Consider the following 21,860-nt stretch of genomic DNA (forward strand, 5'->3'; position numbering starts at 1 on the left):
TACAAAACTTGAGGATTTTTACAGTAAGAACAGTTTTGAAATATCTGAAGTGTTGTGAAATGAAAAGTGTCTCACATTCCAGTTTTTTTTTTTCCGTAAGCTACACAAATATTTTTGTGTATTGATAGAAAATACAGCAGGTGATTTTAAAATGTAGAAAGCAAGCCACCTTCCTGTTTTTGTTACTCTGAATTAAGCCATTCTCCACTAAACAAACTGATTTTGTTGTTCCATAAATATGGATCAGAAATTTGAAGCTAATAAGTGTGATAATAAATACAAATATGCTAAAAATGGTGCCCAAAGCATGGGATGTGTTTCAGTACTTCATTCCCAGCATCCCCTGGTACTCGTTTACCAAATTAACGTTTGAAACTGTGAGTAATTAAGGCAGAAACATGGGAAGAGCAGCTGACTCAATGACAGTGCAGAACTGTGCGCTCCAGATCTTCTCGCGTTTGACGGGAAATCCTGACCATGAAACAGGAATTAGACTGCATGAACTTACGTAGCCCAGCCTTGGGCATGGCTGTCCAACAGATAACAAACAAATAGCAGTCAGTTATTTTTTAAATGCAAAAAAATCTATGTCGACATTACTGTTTTAATATAATTCCCTTTAATAACATCTGAGAGGTCGATTTAAAGAATCACACATGAATCGCTTTTTATTTTTAGACTTTTTGCTGAGTCTGGCTTTGGGCTACTATCGACAAGCCCACTTACTTTAGACAAAGAAGTTGTGTGTTCTGCACACAACATGAGAAACTATTACAGAAAACATTACATTCTCCTGTGCTCACCAGAACCTCTAGTCATGAAATGTCAAAAAAGCGAAGTAGGCATTACAGAGTAATTTTTCAGACGCGTTTCATACGCAGATGCTCCATTCCAGAATAAACATCGGTTTAGTTTAAATCAGTTTTGCGTGAAGACAATTAGAACAGCAGTTATTTTAGGAATAAATGGCTTTCTCTGCCGTTCCTTTTCACACGTTGGCAAAACCACAGGGGACAGACTCTCGCTCGATAAGGAAGTTTCTGTGTTTGAATCGCCTGAAAGAGCGGTTCAGCCTGTGCTCCTGAACAAAGTCCGTGGCAGCAGGATACAGCTTCTAAATTCTATAAATACTTGAAATGCACTCTGGAACTTATTTTTGCAGAACTGTTTGTGTACTAAAAGTTGTACTTAATACCTAATCTATGTTATTGCTTTAGGTTAGTCACAGTTCTAGGATCCTTATCTTTTTGGCGTATTTAATGCATTTTTCTTTGTTTTTAATCTAAGCTTTGCTCAGAGCACTAGTGACCCAGTTCCTTCCCCCACTTGTTTACAGACGAGGTGAGTCTGTACAGAACAGATAAACTGTGACTGCTAAGAGATTATTTAATGCTATTTAACAACCTACATCAGCTGGCATGCTCGTGATGGTTTTATTACTGGTGTCTGAAGAGTCCCATCTTCACGTGGAATGATCTTAAGTCTTTACTGCTTCTTAGAGCCTATACTATTCACTAATTCACATTGATTTTTGTGGGTTCAGAAGTCAGTTCCACTAACGCAACAGAATCCAAAGATTTTGTGTTCTATTTTTGTTACGGAGGGAATCCACCTTCTCCTGCTCTGTAATTTGTGAAGCCTGTTGGACGGAGAAAGCAGCAGTTGAAGGTACCGGTATCACAAAAGACTACACTGATCGTTGACCTCATCGTTCTCTAGGCTGTATTTTGATATTTAGAAGGAATCTGAATCAAAGATTGCCATAAATATAAGTAAGACTAGCATTTTTTAGTATCCTAGGTTACAAACAATAGCATAACTAGGGAACTTACCTGTTAGCCCTTGTTGAAAAATGCTTGTTTTGTGTTAAATTAATTTCTCTTTCTGTGTTAAAAGCTTCTGGCAAAACTTGAACTGCTTCAATTAAATATTCTTTCAGAATATTTAATATACCAGACTTGATCTTAGCATTTCTCTTCCAATCAACAAATGAAAACAGATCCCATAGTCTTGTGAAGGTCTTGCTTTCTGTAGATAAGCCTCTTTTTATTTTTTTCTGGAGACTGAAGAAGGCGTGCACAACAGAGGTACTGATGAGAAGCATAAACATTTGCCATCACCATTTACCATCACCAGCCTTCTCCTGGAGGTTACATTTTTAGTGTAGCTGCCTTTTGAGCTGCTTACCCACTAGTTCTGTAAACGCGACTCAGATGACCATGAACAGTTTAACTAGGAGATCTTTGCTTAACCTAGCGTGTTTTAAGTGAAGGAGAAAAGGAAGAGCCCCTCAGGATCATCTCCAGACCAGTATAAGGGGACTAACCTCTATGTGTCCGTAATTATGTCTTGGCTACTTCTTTTTAAAGAAGAAAGATAAATAGTTATCCTTCACAGCTGGCGAGCCATGTAGAGAAGCACGGGAGACCTCTGCTACCATACTGAAAACATTAAGCACCCTGATTGCATCCTGACCCCAGATTACGGTGTCTGCCTTACCCTGTGCTGTGATTCCTCCAGGGGAGAAATCTTCTGTGGGCATGTGGGCGGAAAGAGAGCTGCAGATTGCCCCAGCCAGCATGGGGAGGGATTTTGTCTTTCTCATCTTCAGAACAGAACAGAAGAAATAGACTAGTTCCAGTTGGAAGGGATCTGTAACAGTCATCCAGTCCAACTGCTCGGTCACTTCAGGCCTGACCAGCAGTTAAAGTATATTTTTTATAGCATTGCCCGAATGCCTCTTAAATAGGCTTGGGGCGTCTGCCATGGGGCATTGACCATTTCTAACTGTTTACGCAAAGCATCGGAAGTTAACAAATGTGTTTCCCCTGCCATAAGTAATTTTATTTACTGGACATCACATATCGCTGACGCTGGATAGAGTCCTAAATTAATTTTCGAGGTAATGAATGGTCATGCTGTCAAATTTGTGTACAATTATTGCAGGAAATTACACCTGAACTTTAAGAAAAACTATATCCAGAAATGGAGGAAGTGAAAAGTCACGTTATTAATATAAATATACCCCCTAGGCATATATGGATCCCACTTGAGAAGCTTCTAGAGCCAATTAATGTGTCATGGCAGATCTCCTGCTTGGGGTCTAATCTGAGTTTCTAAATAAAAAACAATATGAGGCAGATCCTATTGTAGAAAGTCAACATCCATCAGAAGAGCTTGTTTTGGACCTGCCAAACCAGCATATTCACACTGCCCCGAGCTTGAGACTGGAAAAGACTGTAGATATATTTTTTATGGGTTCGAAAAGAGGCTTTTTCAGCTTCTATTTGTATCGTTATAGCAAAAATATTGTGTTACGGGGGATCTTGTAGTGGGACTTAGGAGGTCTGGCTTGTGTTCTGTAATGAGCAACAAAACAATGTGCATCTTTGTCCCAGATATAAGAGGAGCTGTCTTTATAGGGTACTATGCCAGATACATTGGTCTGAATCTGTGTATAAAACTAAACAGGTTAGTTCATATAGAAACTACAATATATTGCATTAATTATACTATATTACTTATATTATATTATGTTATGTTATGTTATGTTATGTTATGTTATGTTATGTTATGTTATGTTATGTTATGTTATAATATTACATTATATTATGTTATATTAAACTAAAAGCCTGCTACTCCTTATTTTTCCTTATTTACAAAAAAAAAAAGAAAAAAAGAAGTATAACTTCTCAATGGGTATCTCTTTGTAAGAGACAGCATGATTGGAAGAGAGGGGAGAAGAGTGTCGGAGGAGATCATGCATTTGGGTACTTGTGTCAGACATGTTTTGGGGAGCACATGAGCTACCCCAGCCTTTCGCCAGAAGCTAACCGCGAGCTGCTCTGCTGCGGGTCGTGGTACCTCACCCCCTCCTACCCCGCATCCTGCACCCTTGCTCAGAGAAGCAAAAAAAAAAAAAAAAAAACGTCCCTGAGCCTAAAAATGGGAAGTGAAGAGGGCAGGGACTGAACCTAGCATGAAACCAACTGGCATCCTGCTCAGCTGGGGGAAGGGAGTTAGTAACACATGGTTGCTGATGTCTAATCACTGCTTAAAATGGTTGCCCGCCCTGCTGCTGCTTAATAAAGTGTAAACATTTTACACGAAAGTGCCGTGGGTCACTGTGTTGTAAATAGACAGTCAGTGTTTCAAGCCATTTTATTTTAGCTAGCTGTTTGGCTTTCCTTAAAGTGCCAGTTTACAGTGACACATAACCAACGTACTCTAAGCAAATAATTCATAAACACAAAAGTGTCTCTAAAATACACAGTGCGTGCAAATTATACAGTGAGACTTCAGAGCTGCTGTTCGTACAGCACTCATTTTTATGTTCACTGACTTAACTGAAGCCAGAAATAAAGCTAAACCCACATGCATTGTTTTTTTTTTCTGGTGTCAGTTAGAAAGCACCACTTTCTGATTTATGGTAATTTCTGGAACAATTTTGTGACCAGTGAAGTCATTTAGCATCCATGTAAATTCACAAAGAAACTTTTAAGTGTTTACTTTAGCATCATTAATACAGAATAAATATGAAGTGAAAAATTAGTTTCTGAACTTCTCTTTTGACCCAGTTAAAAGTGTGTTTTTAATCTTCAGTAACAAAAGTATGATTCATATGCACTATTATTAAGCAGTTTTCAAGGAGCAAACCCATTTTTTTACCCATATAAAGTAAATTCAAAGCAGAAGAGAGCAGTTCGGTGAGGACATGGGACTTTTAATGTGCTTATTTTTCTCTGTTATTGTTCATTGCAATTAACTCCGACAAAAGGAGCAGCACTGTAAATTGTGGCTGTGATACAATTCCTCTTTTGAGATCGGGTTGGTATAATGACAGATAGCACGCAGTTGGGCTCTTGGTTTTGTTTTCTGTTTTAATGGAGATGCATGTAAAGAAGCTGCATAAGAAAGACCGTAACCTTCCATGTCAAACACAGAAATTTTGAATTATTAAATGAAAAGAGTAAAATTGATAAAAGAGAAACAATTTTCTTAATGTGAAAATAAATGAAATTACCACTGCTAGGATCCATTTCTCTAAGGCATATATAAAGACATAACTGTCTAGGAGAAGACAATGTCTAAAGCTTTCTGAGTTTGTACCGTGAAACAGGAATTTACAGAAATTACAAAAATGTGATGTAAGTACATGGACATGTTCTTCGCTGGCACGCCCCAAGGCGTTCTAGGGATGCCAACAGCTTGGCCTGCGGGTTTCTCCTGGTGGGGAATGATCTTTTTCTCAGCTACAGGAGAGCTTTCTCTTCCTGCTCGGGTGCGAAAGTGAAACTGTCCCAGCTCTGCGCGCTCTTCCAGAGCTCAGCATTCTGCTGCCTGGTGCTTTTCGATCTGCCTGGGCTAGCCTTCTCCACAGCTTTTTCTATAGAGCGTAGCAAGGTGTTCTCTTTCTTCTCACTCCACCCAGCACAACACGCTGCCTTTTCAGCACTTCTTACAATACACAGGAAAATTTATTGCTCTCAGATATTTTTTTCCCCTGTGTGAAAATACCTTTGCAGTTCTTAAAATTATAAATCAAGTTTTGATGATACTTTACTGCTTTATTATCTTACTTTTACCCTTTAATTTACTTCTTACTTAGAGGTTTTAACGGAGCATTTGCAATATTTGTACTGAAAACTTCTGTTTTCTAGTATTTGTCATGGAGTTGTGTAGCTACTATCACATCAGATACACTTAGGTCTTTGTAAAATAATTTTTTCAGTATTTACTATTATGTTACTATTCAGTATTTATTATTTATTTTAGCCAAGCTAAAAAATTGTGAGAGAACCTTAAGACAAACTGGTTCAAGTTGAGGGGAACATGGTAAATCAGTTACCTATGGATTTCAACAGAAAACATTCCTCTCCTCTCACTGGGTGTCGCATATTCTCTGAGCAGGATGTGCAATATACTGTGATATGATTTGTCACAAAAAGCAAGGAAAAAATAGAATTGAAGTTAAAAAAGGAACATTCTTTCATCAAAGTATTCCAAATTAATAATTTTAACTGAACTCCTGTGGAGCAGTTCTGAAGGGATGCCACGATGTTAACCATTTTAATACAGTACTTTCCAAACAAGTTCAAAACAGTTGGTGGAAGAAAAGATGCAGTCTTAAATCCAGAAGTAACTGTAAGTGCTGATATTTTTGATGTCTATTTGGAATCATTGGCCTTTAGCACCCTTGAAATGTTAAATGCAGAGAAACAACAAAAAAAAAAATGTTTGGTAGAGTTCACGAAAATGTGCACTGCTCAGTTTGTAGTGGGTACCACTGCAAATGGGTATAGTCCCTTGCTTGTTGGGTCTGGTTGGGATGGAGGTAACCTTCCCCATAGCAGCCCTCATAGTGCTGTGTTTTGTATTTTGATCTGGAACGGTGTTTGTAACACACAAATGTTCTGGCTACTGCTGAGCAGTGCTCGCAGAGTATCAAAGGCTGTCTCTCCAGCCTCCACCCCATCATTGCCCAAAGGCCAGTATAGGCTGCAGGTAGGCAAGATTGTCACCTAGTCACCATGATGGGTCAAATATTACCAAGAGTGGCCTCACAATGACATCAGCACTTGCGGGTGCATCCCATCAGGCCCCGTGGTCCATATTGCTTAGGTATGCTCAGACCTGATTTTCTTCCACCAAGGATACATCTTTTTTGCTCCAGCCTTATCCCCGGGTCTCTGGGACCTGGGATTCCTGAAGGCTGATCTCACTAGAAAAGGCAAAGAAGACATTCAGTACCTCAACCTTTTGGCCAAGTTGAGAAAAAATTCATTTCTGTGTGTCGTGTGCTGTATCCTTATTTTAAAGTCCATCACATGGTAGCATTTCAGCCCTTACCGTGACAAGTTGTATTATACTACTCTGTATTCCATTTATTTATTCTTCATGCATCTTTTTGTTTACCAGCCTACTCCTCAGTTGGCTGTTATTTACCTGATTGATTTGGAATTGCTTCAGTCTTCAGGTCTTTCCTTTTCTCTTTTACACAATATTCAAGACTCATTGTTTTCTCTGTAAATTTCTGTATCAAGGACCAGTCTAGCTCTGCTAATTCTGAATTTAGATTTTAAATTTTTAAATTATTTTTATCATTGTAAAGTTGATTGATTTTCTTACATCATCTATAGCTGGCGTCAGTGAATACACCCTGTGCATGTGATTGGTCTTATTATATGACAATAGTGTAATCTTCTTGTGTGGAATTTTTGTTGAGTGTTTTTTTAGTTATATAAATGAAGAGAAAATAATGTAAAATTTCTGGTAAACGTTTGCAGTGAGGCAAGAGAAGTATTAAGTGTGACTCCAAACTAACAAAATTAAAGTCTTCATGTGTTCAGAGAAGAGAGTGGTGATGCTGAAGATCACCAAAGCGATAAAGGCAAGATGGTGAAGAGAATCATAGAATCATAGAATCGTAGAATGGTTAGGGTTGGAAGGGACCTTCAAAGGCCATCTAGTCCAACCCCCCTGCAAGGAGCAGGGACATCCCTGACTAGATCAGGTTGCTCAGAGCCTCATCCAGCCTGGCCTTGAACATTTCCAGACATGGGGCCTCCACCACCTTTCTGGGCAACCTGTGCCAGTGTTCTATAACTCGCATCGTAAAAAATTTTTTCCTGATTTCTAATCTAAACCTACCCCCCTCTATTTTAAAACCATTACCTCTCGTCCTATCGCAACAGGCCCTACTAAACAGCCTTTCCCCATCTTTCTTGTAGGCCCCCTTGAGGTACTGGAAGACCGCTGTCAGGTCTCCCCGGAGCCTCCTCTTCTGCAGGCTGAACAGCCCCAGCTCTCTCAGCCTGTCCTCATAAGAGAGGTGCTCCAGCCATTTTGTCATCTTCGTGGCCTCCTCTGGACCCTCTCCAACAGGTCCATGTCCTTCTTGTGCTGGGGGCTCCAGAACTGGACACAGTACTCCAGGTGGGGTCTCACCAGGGCAGAGTAGAGGGGGAGAATCACCTCCCTCGACCTGCTGGCCACGCTTCTCTTGATGCAAATAGAGTAGCATGGAGTGAAGGTTCTGGTTACTGAGGCAGAAGGAGAACACAAAGGATGGGTGCATTCATATGTTGGAACAAAAAGGTCCCCATTCCTAACTGAAAACGTTGGCATGAGACCTTCCGTGCCTAGCCGCAAATGCTCTTAACAAATCCTTCAATCCAGAGTGGTGCTACGTGACTGGAAAATAATATATTACAAGAGGAAAGTGATCTTGGCAACTGCAGGCACAGTAATTCAGTCTCAGAGGCATGTAAACTTCAGAAAAAAAAGTCTGGTAAGAGATATACAGAGAAATGAGGAGGAGAATAAGACTCCCATGTGTTTATACTTAGGTTATGCCAGACTAGTCTGATAGTTTTCTTTGATGAGATAAATGCAGTAAAATAGATGTGTCACGTAATTGGTAAAATAGTAATGGAGGAGGATGAGTCGAAGAACTCGAATGTGGGAAGAGGCAGACTAATGGGAAAAGATAGCTGTGAGAGAGTGGTGAATGAGGAGAGATCTGTCGCTGATCACTGAGGTATTACCGTGTATCAGAAGAAGTATTTGCATGGTAAATATGGAGATAAGAGAACTGTTGGATCAGAATCTTGTGAGACCTCTGCAGCTCTTCTCCATCCAACCCGCAGTACACGTTTTCTGAAAGGACAGACTCACGGTGGCACCGGTATAGAGAAGGATGATGAAACTTGTATTCAAGCTGCAAAGACTTTTGCACAAGGGACAGGCTTTCACGTGTGTGAGTATGCATTTCACAACACGGTATGTAGGATTACCTGGAGAAGCCAGATGAATTGATCCAGGCAGATGCTGTATTTCCAGAGACAAACTGCTTTTCCTGTCCAGCCCAGCTGGGGCATCTCTGCAGAGCACTGTGCTGCGCAACTATCGGCTTATTCAACCTTGAAAAACGAAGTCTGAGGGAGAACGCCGCTGCTTTCCGTGAATTCATGATGGTGCAAACCCCACAGAGGACGAAATCCTGTTTAACCCGAGAGTCTTCCAGCAGAAGAACAACCAGATGTAAATTGGCCATGAATAAGCGCAGGCTGAAAACTGGGAGGCGGCTGTTAACTAGCAGAGGAGTGATGCTCTGGAACAGCCTGCCTCTTGGAAACAGCGGTTCAGAAACACTCTTCTTCATACAGGAACATACAGCTTTGTAAATCATCTGGTTTTATTCATTTGTAGTTTGGTGTTGATGACTCCGGTTTAATACCCAAGTGCCAATTTCCTTCGAGTAATTGCTAGGTAATTGTCTTAGAGTTACGAAGGGATTGCAGTATCCTTTGAGTAATTAACAGAGAAAATGACTGTCAGATGGGAACTCTGTCAAAGACATTTTTGCTTTTTAACAGAAGTGCATCGATTTATTATCTTTTATTTTTTAACTTTTATTTATTCATCTTGTCAAGAGGAACCTCGTGAGCGATCCGCTATCAGTGCAATTTCGAATGTGGCACAGGCCTGTCGCACACAAATTAATAAAATTAGCAGCCTGCTGCTTGAGTGACTTAAGTCACTTGTTATCCATTAGTTAAATCATTTTGGGTCAAGACTGATCACCTCAGCAAGTTCCAGGGAGAAGCATTGTGTTATAATCTCTGCACAGAACCAAATGGCAGGTTATGAAGGTTGTTTGAAAAGGGGAATTTAAAATTATACACTTTCTGTAAAAAGAGCTCTGAACAACTGGTATCAAAAGGAACACATCCAATGTATTTTTTTTTTAAATATTCCAAGAGGGAACAACTGATTTCAATACATGGTACCTATTTTGCTTATTAAAGCAATAGCTTCATTATTACAAAATATGGCTAACGACAGTTAAAAACTAAGCAAAGCACAGAAGACACGAGGCAGCCAGGTCTAAAGAACAGTTTATTTAGAAGGCACTTTTTTCCATACTTTTCCCTAACTGCCTCAGATATTATGGGGGAATGGTCCATGATTGCATTCCTGTGTGTTTCTACTAAATTTGAATGCACTGCATTTTAAGCTGTAAGTACCAGGGCAACCAGCATTTATCAGAACAGAGTAGATTTACTATAATCTATTCTCCCAACATTCCAAAATACGTCCTAACATTTGATTTTTATGTTATAATCCAATTGTCATTTGTATCTTCTGCCCAAGGTGCAAGGTAACAGTTATATGAAAACAACGTATAAATATTTTTTTGCCCCTTTTACCTTTTTAACCTTTTTTCTTTTTTTTTTTTTGTCTAAAACACTGCAATGACATTAATGACAATGAATTCCTAGGTGAGTCATAACTTCAGCCATATTGCTGTTTTACCTCTTCAACAAGAGTCAGTATCCATGAAAGGTATGCACTTCTAGCAAAAATCTGGACTCTTTGCATTGTTTTGGTTGGAAAACTCTTGACATAGCAAGATCTTTCTCTTTTTTTTTTTTTTTAATATACAAAAACATGCAAGTGTTTCCAAGACACGATGACTACTTGTGTCTTTCCATCCCTTCTTTGTCTCTATGTATAGTCTAACAGTCTGTCCTTGACATATACACAAGCCTTCAGAGAACAAAGGGTGGTGAAGCCTCTCCATCCCGACGAGGGTTGCATGTTGCTTGTAGTAAGTAGGAGCACTTGCTCAAATTTTAGGAAAAGTACTGGTCCTGTTTCAGCTAGCTGATGCTAGGGAGGTGTTTACACAGATATTTCTCGTGTTTAGCCGTAACGGAAGGCAGCTGTTGCACAGATATTTCAATTGTGTTAACCCACTCCAGACAACAGCATTTGTGTTAGTGGCGTCAGCGTCCTGCCAATAGCAGTCTATATTAAGCTGTGCGCTAACCTCTTAACAACTGAATGGTTATGTGGCCATAGTTAGACTCCACTTCACAGACGGATGAACCCCCACATAAAATACTAAAAAGGCTTTTTTTTTTTCCTTTAGATAATGAAATGCATCTCTTAATTGCTTTTAGTCCAGTTGTTGCTCCACTGCTCATTCTTCCTCTTCCGTTTCATGGTTAGATAGCATTTTCTAACTGTTAATACACAGACCCCGCCTTTATGAGGATATTTTTATAGTAAAGAGACTGTGTAAGAGCTATCCAATACCATACGTGTGTTTTTGTTGTAAACACGATGTCTGGGTATATGCCAGATCACTTGATATACTTTAATTTCCTTCCACACCACTTCTCCTGAAAATAAATAAATAAATAGAATAAATCACTCTTTATATATATGTTACAGATATAATACCAGTCTGAACAGTCCATGAATTACTATTACTAACAAGTCAATGGGCTATTTGTCAAAATGGTAGTGTTTCTTGGAAAGGAAAGGAAAAAGCGTCAGTTACTACAGGCATTCAGTAGGTAAAGTGAGCCTGCCTGTATGTGAACACTTTAATTCTTTAATGAAGTCTGCTTGCAGAAATATTTTCTCTGTAAAGAAATTCACAGAAGACAAAGCTAAATGTCTCCGAGTTGTGTTTTAGTTTTGAAAGCTATATTGAAATTATTTAGCAGTGTTCACTGCAGTCAGAAGTGGAACAGTTTTGTTCCTTAGACAATGCGTTGGCCAGTCGTCCGACCAAGATGTTGTCCTTTGACATTGGACGTGTCTGTGGAAAAAAACATGTATCTGCCTGGTGAGTGTGAAATCCCGGTCTGCCCTTAGGCAACGGAAGAAATGTTTACTGCCTTTTGTCCAGTATTGCTGTCAGATGTGATGGGGTATAATATTGCTACGTGTACGACAGCCTGAAGACAGTAAATGCCTCTGGAGTTTGTTTGTTTACTTGACAAAATTTCTGTTCTTACTGAAATCGGAAGATTTTTATTTTATGGAGGAAAATCTCCACCCTCAGTTACTAAAACCTAGTGTCTAATGTTGCATGGCAAATAGTCTGGGGAACAATATTAAACAATAAATACTAAATCTCTCTGTAGTCTATTCAGATATGGATGTAATGGATACCAGATTGTCTACAAAAAAGGTTAAAGCTAGTTTTGTGTCTGACAGTGTTAAAGGATCACTTCTTTTGAGTAAATACTAAATGCCCAAGGTATCTCTCCTGCGTTTCTGGAATGCTAACTGAATGTGTTTTTTACTTCCAAGCTGAAGATTTTTTTCTTCTCGTTATTATTATTAAATTAATTTTCTTTAATTCCAATATGCGTGTATTCATTTTTTACCTGCAGATTTCATTTCTGGCCTCTGCTTACATGAGCCAGCATCTCTCAGAGGAAAGCTGCTCAGCCCTGGCATCGGTTACCCATTACCTTTACCTCTGCCAGTTCAGCTGGATGCTTATCCAGGTTGGTCTCTTCATCTTTTTCACTCCTTCCCTAAAACATCTGTAAAAGTAAATTATACTTAGACTGTGTTTCTATTATGTCTTCATATATGTATCTCTGCAATTCAGTGCTGCTAGAGAGGCAAAACACTAGATGGCTTTTATTAAATCTAGAGAGTCTCAGCTCCAAGGGTAAATATTCGAACCCTATAAGACTTTTTCTACTAATGTCCGTTACAACTGTGTAAGAATTTCCACATCTGACTTCATCCTATAGAAGTTACTTCTCACAGCACTGCAGAACTACTCTTATTGGAGTTAATAGCTTCTCTAAGCATTCAGTCTTCTGAAACAGTCTCTTAAAGGTGGAATGCAAGTGTAAACCACATTCTTATTTTTAAAGTCAGTAGCATTTTAGTCATCAGGCTTGAATAATGTGAAAAACAAACCTTCAAAAGTTTTCCTTAAAGTAAGTATATACATTCATAAATATTACTCGAATTTTGACACGTTATAGAACAGTAAATGGTGTAAAAAACAATTGAACTAATGTGGGAGACCATGAACAATCACATTGGTTATGGACAAGTATCAGTTGTAAGGTTATTTGGAAAATATATGATAATGCCCTCGTCTAGAAATATATATTTAGCACTAATATATGAGTTATATCATTTATTTGTCTGTTATTTTAATAGGATTTTCCATAGCACAGTTATTATATATGCAGCTCCATGTGTTAGCTTACAAATCCTCCAATACGCAGGTTGTCAGACCAAACCAAGAATTGCAAATCAGGCTGTATCTGAATACAGCTTCCTCTCCCAGTGACATTCCTGTAGTATCTTGCATTTTCCCGGGATTATGTCAGGCTCACGTTCCTCGAGAACCCTCGCAGCCCCTTGAACAGCTCCACTGCGTTTGCTGCTCTGATCAAGCTACACGTTGATGCTCTGTCACGTGCGCTGCGGCTCAGCTCCTCGTGAAAATGGAGCAGAGATCTAAACTGCTCTGTCTCTAGTGGTGCTAATACTCTTCTTATTATTCTTGTTTTTCCTGCATTTGTACGGTTAGCAAGATTAAATACTACCCTCAGTGGGTGTTATTTTCTTCTCTCTCAATATAGACATTTTTCTGCTGTACTTCTCGTTCACCTAGCTTGGCTTGTGACTCTCTTAGGTTAACTAACTGAAATTATTTTGTCACCTGAAAATTCTGTTCTTCTTTGCAGCTACTTATTCGCTTCATTTGTCAATACAGATCTCTTGAACATGTACTATTTTGGACGTATTAATGCATTTAAAGCACTGTTTTATAGGGATATCTCATGTTTTGACTGCTCAGTGTTTGATAGTTTCATCTTCCCACTCTGTGTGTGTTACATTACATTAAAATGCAAGAGGATTCCCTTTTCCAATGCTAGCTCTTCCAAGGATTAATCACCTACACTGACAAAAAATTGTATGACTGTTAATGGTCATTTTTGTGGCTGTAGTTGAAATATCTTTTTTTTTTTTTTTGAGTAGACTTTGGCCAGGTCTTAAGAACTTGCATGTGCCATTGCATTTCGTGGAGCATCAGACTTGTGCTGGTCGTGAAGATTCTTCATACAAATCCGAGGGGACAAAGGTGCTTAAGAGGGAATAATTTATAGCTTTTTGAGTGATGAGCGGATGTGAGCTGCCAGGAGTAAAACTTAAAGTGAAGGAGATTGCTTCTTTGTGTAGGTGCAGGTCTTCAGCTGTGAGTAATTCCTGATGTTTGAAAGACGCAAAAGGAAAGAAAGAATCTGAAACATAGATCAACCCAGCCCTCAGCTGCAGTTTGCTCCTCTTGATTGAGCGTAGGTCCTGAATTTATGTTTCTCATTGCAGAACGAGGAAGCAGTGCCAGGGCCCTAAAGGAGTGTTAGGAACATCTCCGTGCTTGGATTCGTCCCCATGACAATATTAGCAGAGCTTGTGGATCTGAGCAAAAAACAGACTGATTTGGGAAGTCTAGATGTTCCTGCTGTCTAAATGACAGATTTAAATGCCTGGGAATTGAATGTTCTTGTTACTTAACACACATGACTTGATTTGGAAGCCAGAATTAATAATGTATTTATAATTAAAGAGGACTTAAATACTTCTGTCTGGGAAACGGCAAAAATACGCAAACAGATTCTGTATCACTCAGGCAGCCCCTCTGCCCTCTGTGAGGCTGCATGGCGCAGTGCGTATGCCTGATCGCTAACTCATTTTATACAGATCTGCTTGTGTCAGTCTTGATTCAGGGCATACAGAAGTGGGTGAATGTGGTGATCAAGTGCAGACAGCGTGCAGATATGTGGAACTGACACATCCAGAAAATCCAGACAATTTTAAGTGATCAGAAAGTGGTGGAGCAGCATTTCCACGGGAAAAAAAAAAAAAAAAAAAAAGGTTATGGATTTAACAGTACAGTTGGACCTATGCCGATTCCATTCTGTAGTCCAGATCAAAGATCTTCAGCTTCTAGACTGCAGGACAACTTCCTTACCTTTTTGCCCTAATCTTTCCATCTTCTGCATATTGCCAGGTATAGTAACTATCCTTAGCATTTTATCGTATTTTTATAGTGGCTACAACAACGGACTCTGTAGCTTCGTATTCTAAGTCTTTTTCCATTTTTAGCTGCTTGGATTTGTAGGCTTGCATTTGGTGTCAGGGTCTGGACAACACACATGGCTACTACCCACATATTGACTGAAACAGCGGGAATGGAAAGGACCTCAGAGGTCATCTGGTCCCTTTGCGGAGTCAGAACAGAGGCCACATCAAATCATCCCTGCTTGTCTGATTGTTCCTGTCCCTTTGTATGGCGTTGTCTTGTTTCTTGGCTTTTCTAGGGAGATCTGTGTAAGTTGCAGAGTGTTGACAACATTACTGAATTTTTTAAGGAGGTTTTCTTAATTGCAGGAGGAAAGGAGTAAGCAAGGTGCAAATGACTCTTTGCGCCCACAGAGTGAGGTTACCCTGAAACATTTGCCTTCTCCTAATGTCTGAAATTCAGAAGTCTTCATCCTAACAAACGTCCCCTCATGCAAACGAACATTGCTGTAGCATAAGCCTGTATTTTCAAACTCAGTCTGCACTTTTATCTTAGGAACACATGCTAAGGATGCCGTTCTGTATCGTGTTGTTCTTCCCATAACAAATCTATAGCATGACAACTGTTTATCAGGAAAAATAATTTTCTTCTTTTAGTGTTTTCTAACATGTTACCAAAAAAAAAAAAAAAAGCTACAAGCTGTCTTTTGAAGAAAAAAAAAAATAAAATTGTGTATTCTCAATTGCCAGTTCTTACAGAGAGCAAAAATTATGGAAAAAGGTGGACTCTGTACTTTTTTGAGCCGTTCCTACAGTGGAGTAAATCAACAGCAAAAGTGGCAGTTCAATAAGCAATAAGTCTGGAGTGAATATCATGAGCTTGCTGTCACCCTACCTGAAACTTCTTCCTTCATGGATTTAATGCCACTTTAAATTTTCCGTAAGTTTGTGGCAGACTTGTAAGACAAGTAGTTATCTTGCAGTAAGTTTCATGCTGGTTTTTAAGAACAATCTATGGACTACCTAACAGCTTTGAAAAAGGAATTCTCTGAAAGCAGGCAACCATTCTGAAAGTGAAAGCTATTCTTAAAAAGAAGGAAGAGGGGAAACAGAAGTTTTCCCACCGAGTTGGGAAAGATTATTTAAAGTATTTTGCAGCTAGTATTTGCCAGATATGCACAGCTCATCACTAAAGATAAATTAATGAATAAATAAAGACATAAAGAAAAGCATCTTGGTTTTGGGGAGGTAATTTCAGTTAGTTGCCTTATTGTAAAAGAAAAAAGCTTCACTGAATGTTGCATTGTCTCATTAGAGTGTTATTTGAATTAGTAATTGTTTTGCATTCTACATCAGAACAATCACAACTTGTACATCTATTCTTCCACCTGAGCAGCTGGGAAGTGGACTGTACGTTTTATTCTCCTGTAGAACTGGTTATTGTTGCAGCATGGCAACAGGAAAGGATTTGCTAAACTATTTGTATTTCATTGATTAAGTTTTGGAACATCAAAAGGGGCTGATAACAAGAACGTATAATTATCAAGACAGAAATGTCACTGTGCAGGAAATACTGCGTTATCTGAACTCCCTCACATCTTTGCAGCGGCGCTGAGGGTGAAGTGTTCTTCTGTGATAGATGAGGTGAGATAGGCAGATATGGCTAAACAAACAGAGAGCGAGGACATGAGGTACGATTTCTTAGAAAGCAATCTCAGTCTGATGGCTGAGAACAGTGATGTTCACCAGATTGTCGGAATTAGTAGAACCAACACTCCCTGAGCGTAACGGCGTAAATCGGTTCAAGGATTTCGCTGTCTGGAAATGCTCGCAGTGAAGCACAACATAGTCAGGACTATGAGGGATGTAATTTGAAGAATGTTTATTGGCATAAATTGACAAACAACTCAATCTCATGCGAAAATTAAAAGAAAAGGGACAACCAGAAAGAATGGAAAATCTTTTAACAAACTGGAATATTTTTTTCCCAGTACCATTTTCATCTGTTTAATGTTTTCTTCCTGCGAATGTCCACGAATGGCATTAATAGTTTTTCTGTGTTCTTTCAAGCTGCACAGGGCAGTTACAATTATATGGTAGGGTTTTCCTGTGTTCTTTTAAGGAAAAAAAAAACTTTGCCTTTGTTCACATAGCACCAATCACAAAATGAAAATAATAAATGCCTTCATAATTGCTATGTAATTAATATAATTACATACACTGGACGTATTTATAAAATGTCATTCTCTAGGGGAGCATTTAAAATGATTACTAAACTAATAGTATTTTTTTGGAAAACAAGTTGTTAGCGTATGCAATGTGCTTTATGATTCATGACAGAAAGTGTTCTGTATTCATGCTATATAAATCACAGAAAAAACTGTAATGATAATTAACTGATGAGACTTAGATAAGGAATCCCTGAACCACTAATTAAATAACTGATTGTGAAAATACAGTCAGCCTGAACAAACTAACTGGTACGCAAACCCTTGGATGAGGGAAATCTGCAAAATTTCGCAAACACAAATAATCATAGCATCACAGAATGGTTAGGGTTGGAAGGGACCTTCAAAGCCAGTCCAACCCCCTGCCAGGAGCAGGGACATCTCCAACCAGATCAGGTTGCTCAGAGCCCCGGCCAACCTGGCCTGGAATGTTTCCAGGGATGGGGCATCCACCACCGCTCTGGGCAACCTAGGCCAGTGCTCCACCACCCTCACTGTGAAAAAAAAAAAATTCCTAATATCCAATCTAAATCCACCTCCCTCTATTTTAAAACCATTACCCCTCATCCTGTCAATCACCAACCAATTTGCAATTGTCTTGTCACTGTGTGTAGGTTTTGCCTATCCAAGCCATAGACAACTGCAAATGAAGCGTATAAATCAACATTTTTGTATGAAATTCCTGTGTAGACAATGGAGAGAGATGAGTATGGTTGGGTAAAGATCAATGGGTGCCTGAAGATATCTGTCCTCTCTGCATTGACTGTGGAGACAGGCTAGAGGCACAGCTTGAATTAGATGCCCTCTAGACAGAAAAAGGCAAAATTATTCCTTTATTCACTCCTAATAAAAAAGGCCAAAACCACTTATATAACATGTAGAGCTATAGCTGGTATAATATGCTTGAAGTGGAGGAAGTGAAGGAATATTTTGAAAAACATATTCTTCTCATGGATAGTTTAGGTGTTTATTAGAAAGTAGTAACCTATGTAGAGGTGTCTAACAAAATGCTTATCACATTGGAAAGTATTTCTGCTATTAACCTCTTAAAGAAAATGCAAAGATTCAAGCAAAATTTAAAGTATTCTGTTTTACTTGAAGGTTTTCCTTACTCATGCTACCAGCTATTTCAAAAGATTTCAGCTGTTCCACTTCATTTCGATTTATATGTAAGTTCTTAGTGACACCATTTGATGATGAGTTGATCATAAGAAGACGCAGATTGTTGTAGAGATGCATGTGAATTTACATTCACTTATTTGCCTTTTTTTCTCAAACTCTTACACAAATATTACAGAGAATCACAGAACCATTGAAGTTGCAGGGGCATCTTGAGACTGTCTAGACCAACACTGGCTCAAGCAAGGTCAAGTCGGGCAGGTTGCCAAGGACCTTGTTCAGTTAGATTTTTATTATCTCTGAGGAGAGAGGCTCCACAACCTCTCTGGACAGCTTGGCCCAGTATTTGACTGCTCCCACAGTATAAAAAGCTTTTTCTTGTGTTCAGATGGAATTTTCTGTATATTAATTTCTGCCCATTGCCTCTTGTCCTGTCGCTGGGCACCACTGAGAAGAGTCTGGCTTCTTGTTCGTCACTCCCTCCCATCAGGTATTTATACACATGGCTAAGATCCACCCTCAGCATCCTCCTCTCCAGGCTGGACAGTCCCAGCTCTCTCAGCCTCTCCTCATCGGAGAGATGCTCCAGTCTACTGTTCGTCTTCACAGCCCTTTGCTGGACTCGCTCCGTGTCTTTATTGTACTGGTGAGACCAGAGCTAGACCACAGTCAGAACCTTTGAATGAGGCAAGTGCATTTCCTACAAGAAGATACGTAGAGCTGAACAACAGTATAAAAATATTCAATACAGATCAGATTTAGCAATTTTATATGTCAATTTTCTATAAAGGTATGGAAACCTGAGAAGGAAGCTATTTGCACCATAAAGCTATTTTTGCACTAAAAAAAAATGTTTTATATTAAACACAGTGTTCCTTCCTCTCTGGTATTCTAATTCCAAATCTAACAGTTATATAAATAAGCATACTTCTTTTATAATCAGCCTCTTTTGATTACTTAAGAGAAGAAAATGAGAACAAAATATTTATGTTGAAAAATGTTTATCTATATACATGTGCCGGGACAGAAATATGCTGTATTATGACTTTCAGAGTTATTTGTTTTTTGCGACAGCTAATCATCCAACAAGTCTGCTGATTAATATTCTGCCTTATTCTTCAGGCTGTTAATTTCTGGTACGTCCTGGTAATGAACGATGAGCACACAGAGCGGCGCTATCTGCTGTACTTCCTTTTGAGTTGGGGGCTTCCAGCTTTTGTCGTGATCCTGCTTTTAATTATCCTGAGAGGCATCTATCATCACAGCACAGCACAGATTTATGGCCTTGTCTACAGCGATCTGTAAGTTTTCCTTTAAGCGTGAGCTGGCTATTGTGCTGTCTGTATTGTTTAATGTTTAATTTGCTTGCACGTAGAGAAGGGATGTGCATGCAGCCACATGCAGTAAGGGGCAGAGGATTTGCTCGTTTCTCCACAGTTCCGTCCTGGGCTGAGCATTGGCAGAGCCAGCTCGAGCATATCTGCTTTGTGGTGAAATTATTTATTAATTTCTGAGAATGTACAATTCCAGGGCAAAGGATAGAAATGGCTACTGCTGCAGAAGTGAGCAGAAGAGCTTGCTTTTCTTCCATTTCATTTCTGCGTTAAAAAAACCTGCCACCGGACTAAGTCTTAAACCCTCTTCTCTTAGATTTTTAAATATATCCTCTGCTAAAAAAATGTTACTACATTAACATGTCAAATATATTTCCTGAAGCGTTTCTTTTGGAGTATTGAACATGTTGTATTCCAAACTGTTCCCAATTTGAGCCTTACTGTTATGCCAATGATTAACACAGCCCTTTCAAGGCTATATATAACCCCCAAAAACTGTCCTAATTAAAACAATACCTCTTCATAGAACTTGAGGCATTTAAATGGAAAGATACATAGATAAATATTTTTGTTCTCCTTCCCTACCTCTTTTAGTCTGGACCCTTTTCTGGCAAAGCTAATGATAATAGCTGTTCTATGATATCAAGCTATTATGCCTATTCACTTAATAAATACATACTTCATGCACAGGAAACACACAGCTTCTTTATATAAATTTTAAAATGAAAACTTTATATGAGAGTGCTCGCAGAATAGACCAAACCCAGGAGAATATCCGTCTGTCTCCCATAAGACACCGTGTGCATCATTCCCTTAAAACTGAACAAAATTCAGTACCTTTTTTCTTTTGGTCATACAAAGGGAATTGCTATTAGAACTAGACACTGGAATTAAATATCTGTACGTGGGAGTGTATGCATATACATATATATATGTGCACCTATAAATATTACTTGTTTATACATGTACGTACATATATATACACATGTGTGCAGTGCATGATAAGCAGGGATACCTGATTTAGATCTAGATGAGCTACACTGGGTACTGGAAGCTGTCTAGTCACGTTAGCCAAGGTTTACTCCCACATTAATAGACACTGGCTGTCAACTCACGAGAGTATCTGAGGTCTGCAACAGCAAACCATTTCTCATATTGACGCTACATCAGGGAGTGCTGCATAGCTCTAGACCACGCTACACAACGAGAGTATTGTGTTTTTCTTCATGGTGAAATGCTTCTCCGTGCACAGTAAACACAAAAAATGTGTGTAGCATAATCAAGTCTTCTGATTGCAATCAGGTTGGGCTGATGGTATCATTATGCAGTGAACCGCAGTTTCACAGTTGTTTTGTTTTGGTGTCCATGTCTCATTCTTTCAAAAACAAGCAAAAATGCCTAAGTTCTGAAAAAAAAGTTATTAAGTAGAGGAAAATTACTCAGTCCAACTAATTTGCCCGAATTAAATATAAAACTTTTCCAGCATCTTATTGAAGTGGGCAAACGCCAGAAATCATCCCAAGCTTAGTGGGCGTGCAGCTTATTCCAGCTCAGTCAATGTGAACACTATAAGGAGATATCTGCAAGGATTTTCATAAATAGCATCTATACTAATTCCTAATTTGAAGAGCACTTTAAAATTTGTTCTTAATTACACAAAAAGACCTTTCAAAGCAAGAATGTAGGAAACAGGACAGATGATTGAACTGCATCGCTTGGTCTGTTTTCTCCAAACCAGGATGTAGTAGTGGAAAAAATAACAAGGAGATTTCCAAAGTCAAGGGCATTACATACTAACTTCAGAATAAGCCCGATAAATGAGAGCTGGGAGACTGGTTAAAGCAATAAAAGCAGTGAAGCCTGTTATCGTAGCTCTTTCCTAAGTGATCACTCCTTCAGGCAACTCATTTTTGCATTACTGTGGTGTCTGACCAATGTTTTGTTCCTCACCAGAATGCCATGGGCACAATTAATAGCCAACAGGACGGCCATGCTGAAAGAACTTCATTTTATGCTTGTAGCGAACAAAAGAAATATCTGAGCTGTGTTGGATTTTGTGCTTCAAAAGAAGTGTTATGACAAGGGTCTTCCTTCAGATATGACAAATTCTAAACACAAACGCATCTATTTTTACAACAACTCCCATAACGTGTCACACTATAAAGCTAACAGGCTGCTGTGGTGGTATGAAATAACAGTAGTATACATGTTGGTGATTGTTTTCATAATTAGCAGATTTTATGTATGGCATTAACAGTGCACTATTTGGCATTATGTGAAATTTTTTTTTATGATACTGGTAAATTTGTCTGTATCAGTG

The 21,860-nt window shown here is 39.0% G+C and overlaps 1 protein-coding gene across 1 annotated transcript in view; it reads left to right on the forward strand.

Moving 5' to 3' along the window:
- Window positions 1–21,860, forward strand: part of ADGRV1 (adhesion G protein-coupled receptor V1) — a 279,169-nt gene that overhangs the window by 177,331 nt on the left and 79,978 nt on the right. The window contains exons 86-87 of the mRNA XM_086771404.1: window positions 12,195–12,311; window positions 19,329–19,507. Of these exons, the coding sequence (XP_086627530.1) occupies window positions 12,195–12,311; window positions 19,329–19,507 (296 nt within the window). The remainder of the gene's footprint in view (window positions 1–12,194; window positions 12,312–19,328; window positions 19,508–21,860) is intronic.

Source organism: Chlamydotis macqueenii, chromosome Z (genome assembly GCF_036417535.1).
Source record: "Chlamydotis macqueenii isolate bChlMac1 chromosome Z, bChlMac1.mat, whole genome shotgun sequence".
In the NCBI taxonomy this organism is placed as follows: domain Eukaryota; kingdom Metazoa; phylum Chordata; class Aves; order Otidiformes; family Otididae; genus Chlamydotis; species Chlamydotis macqueenii.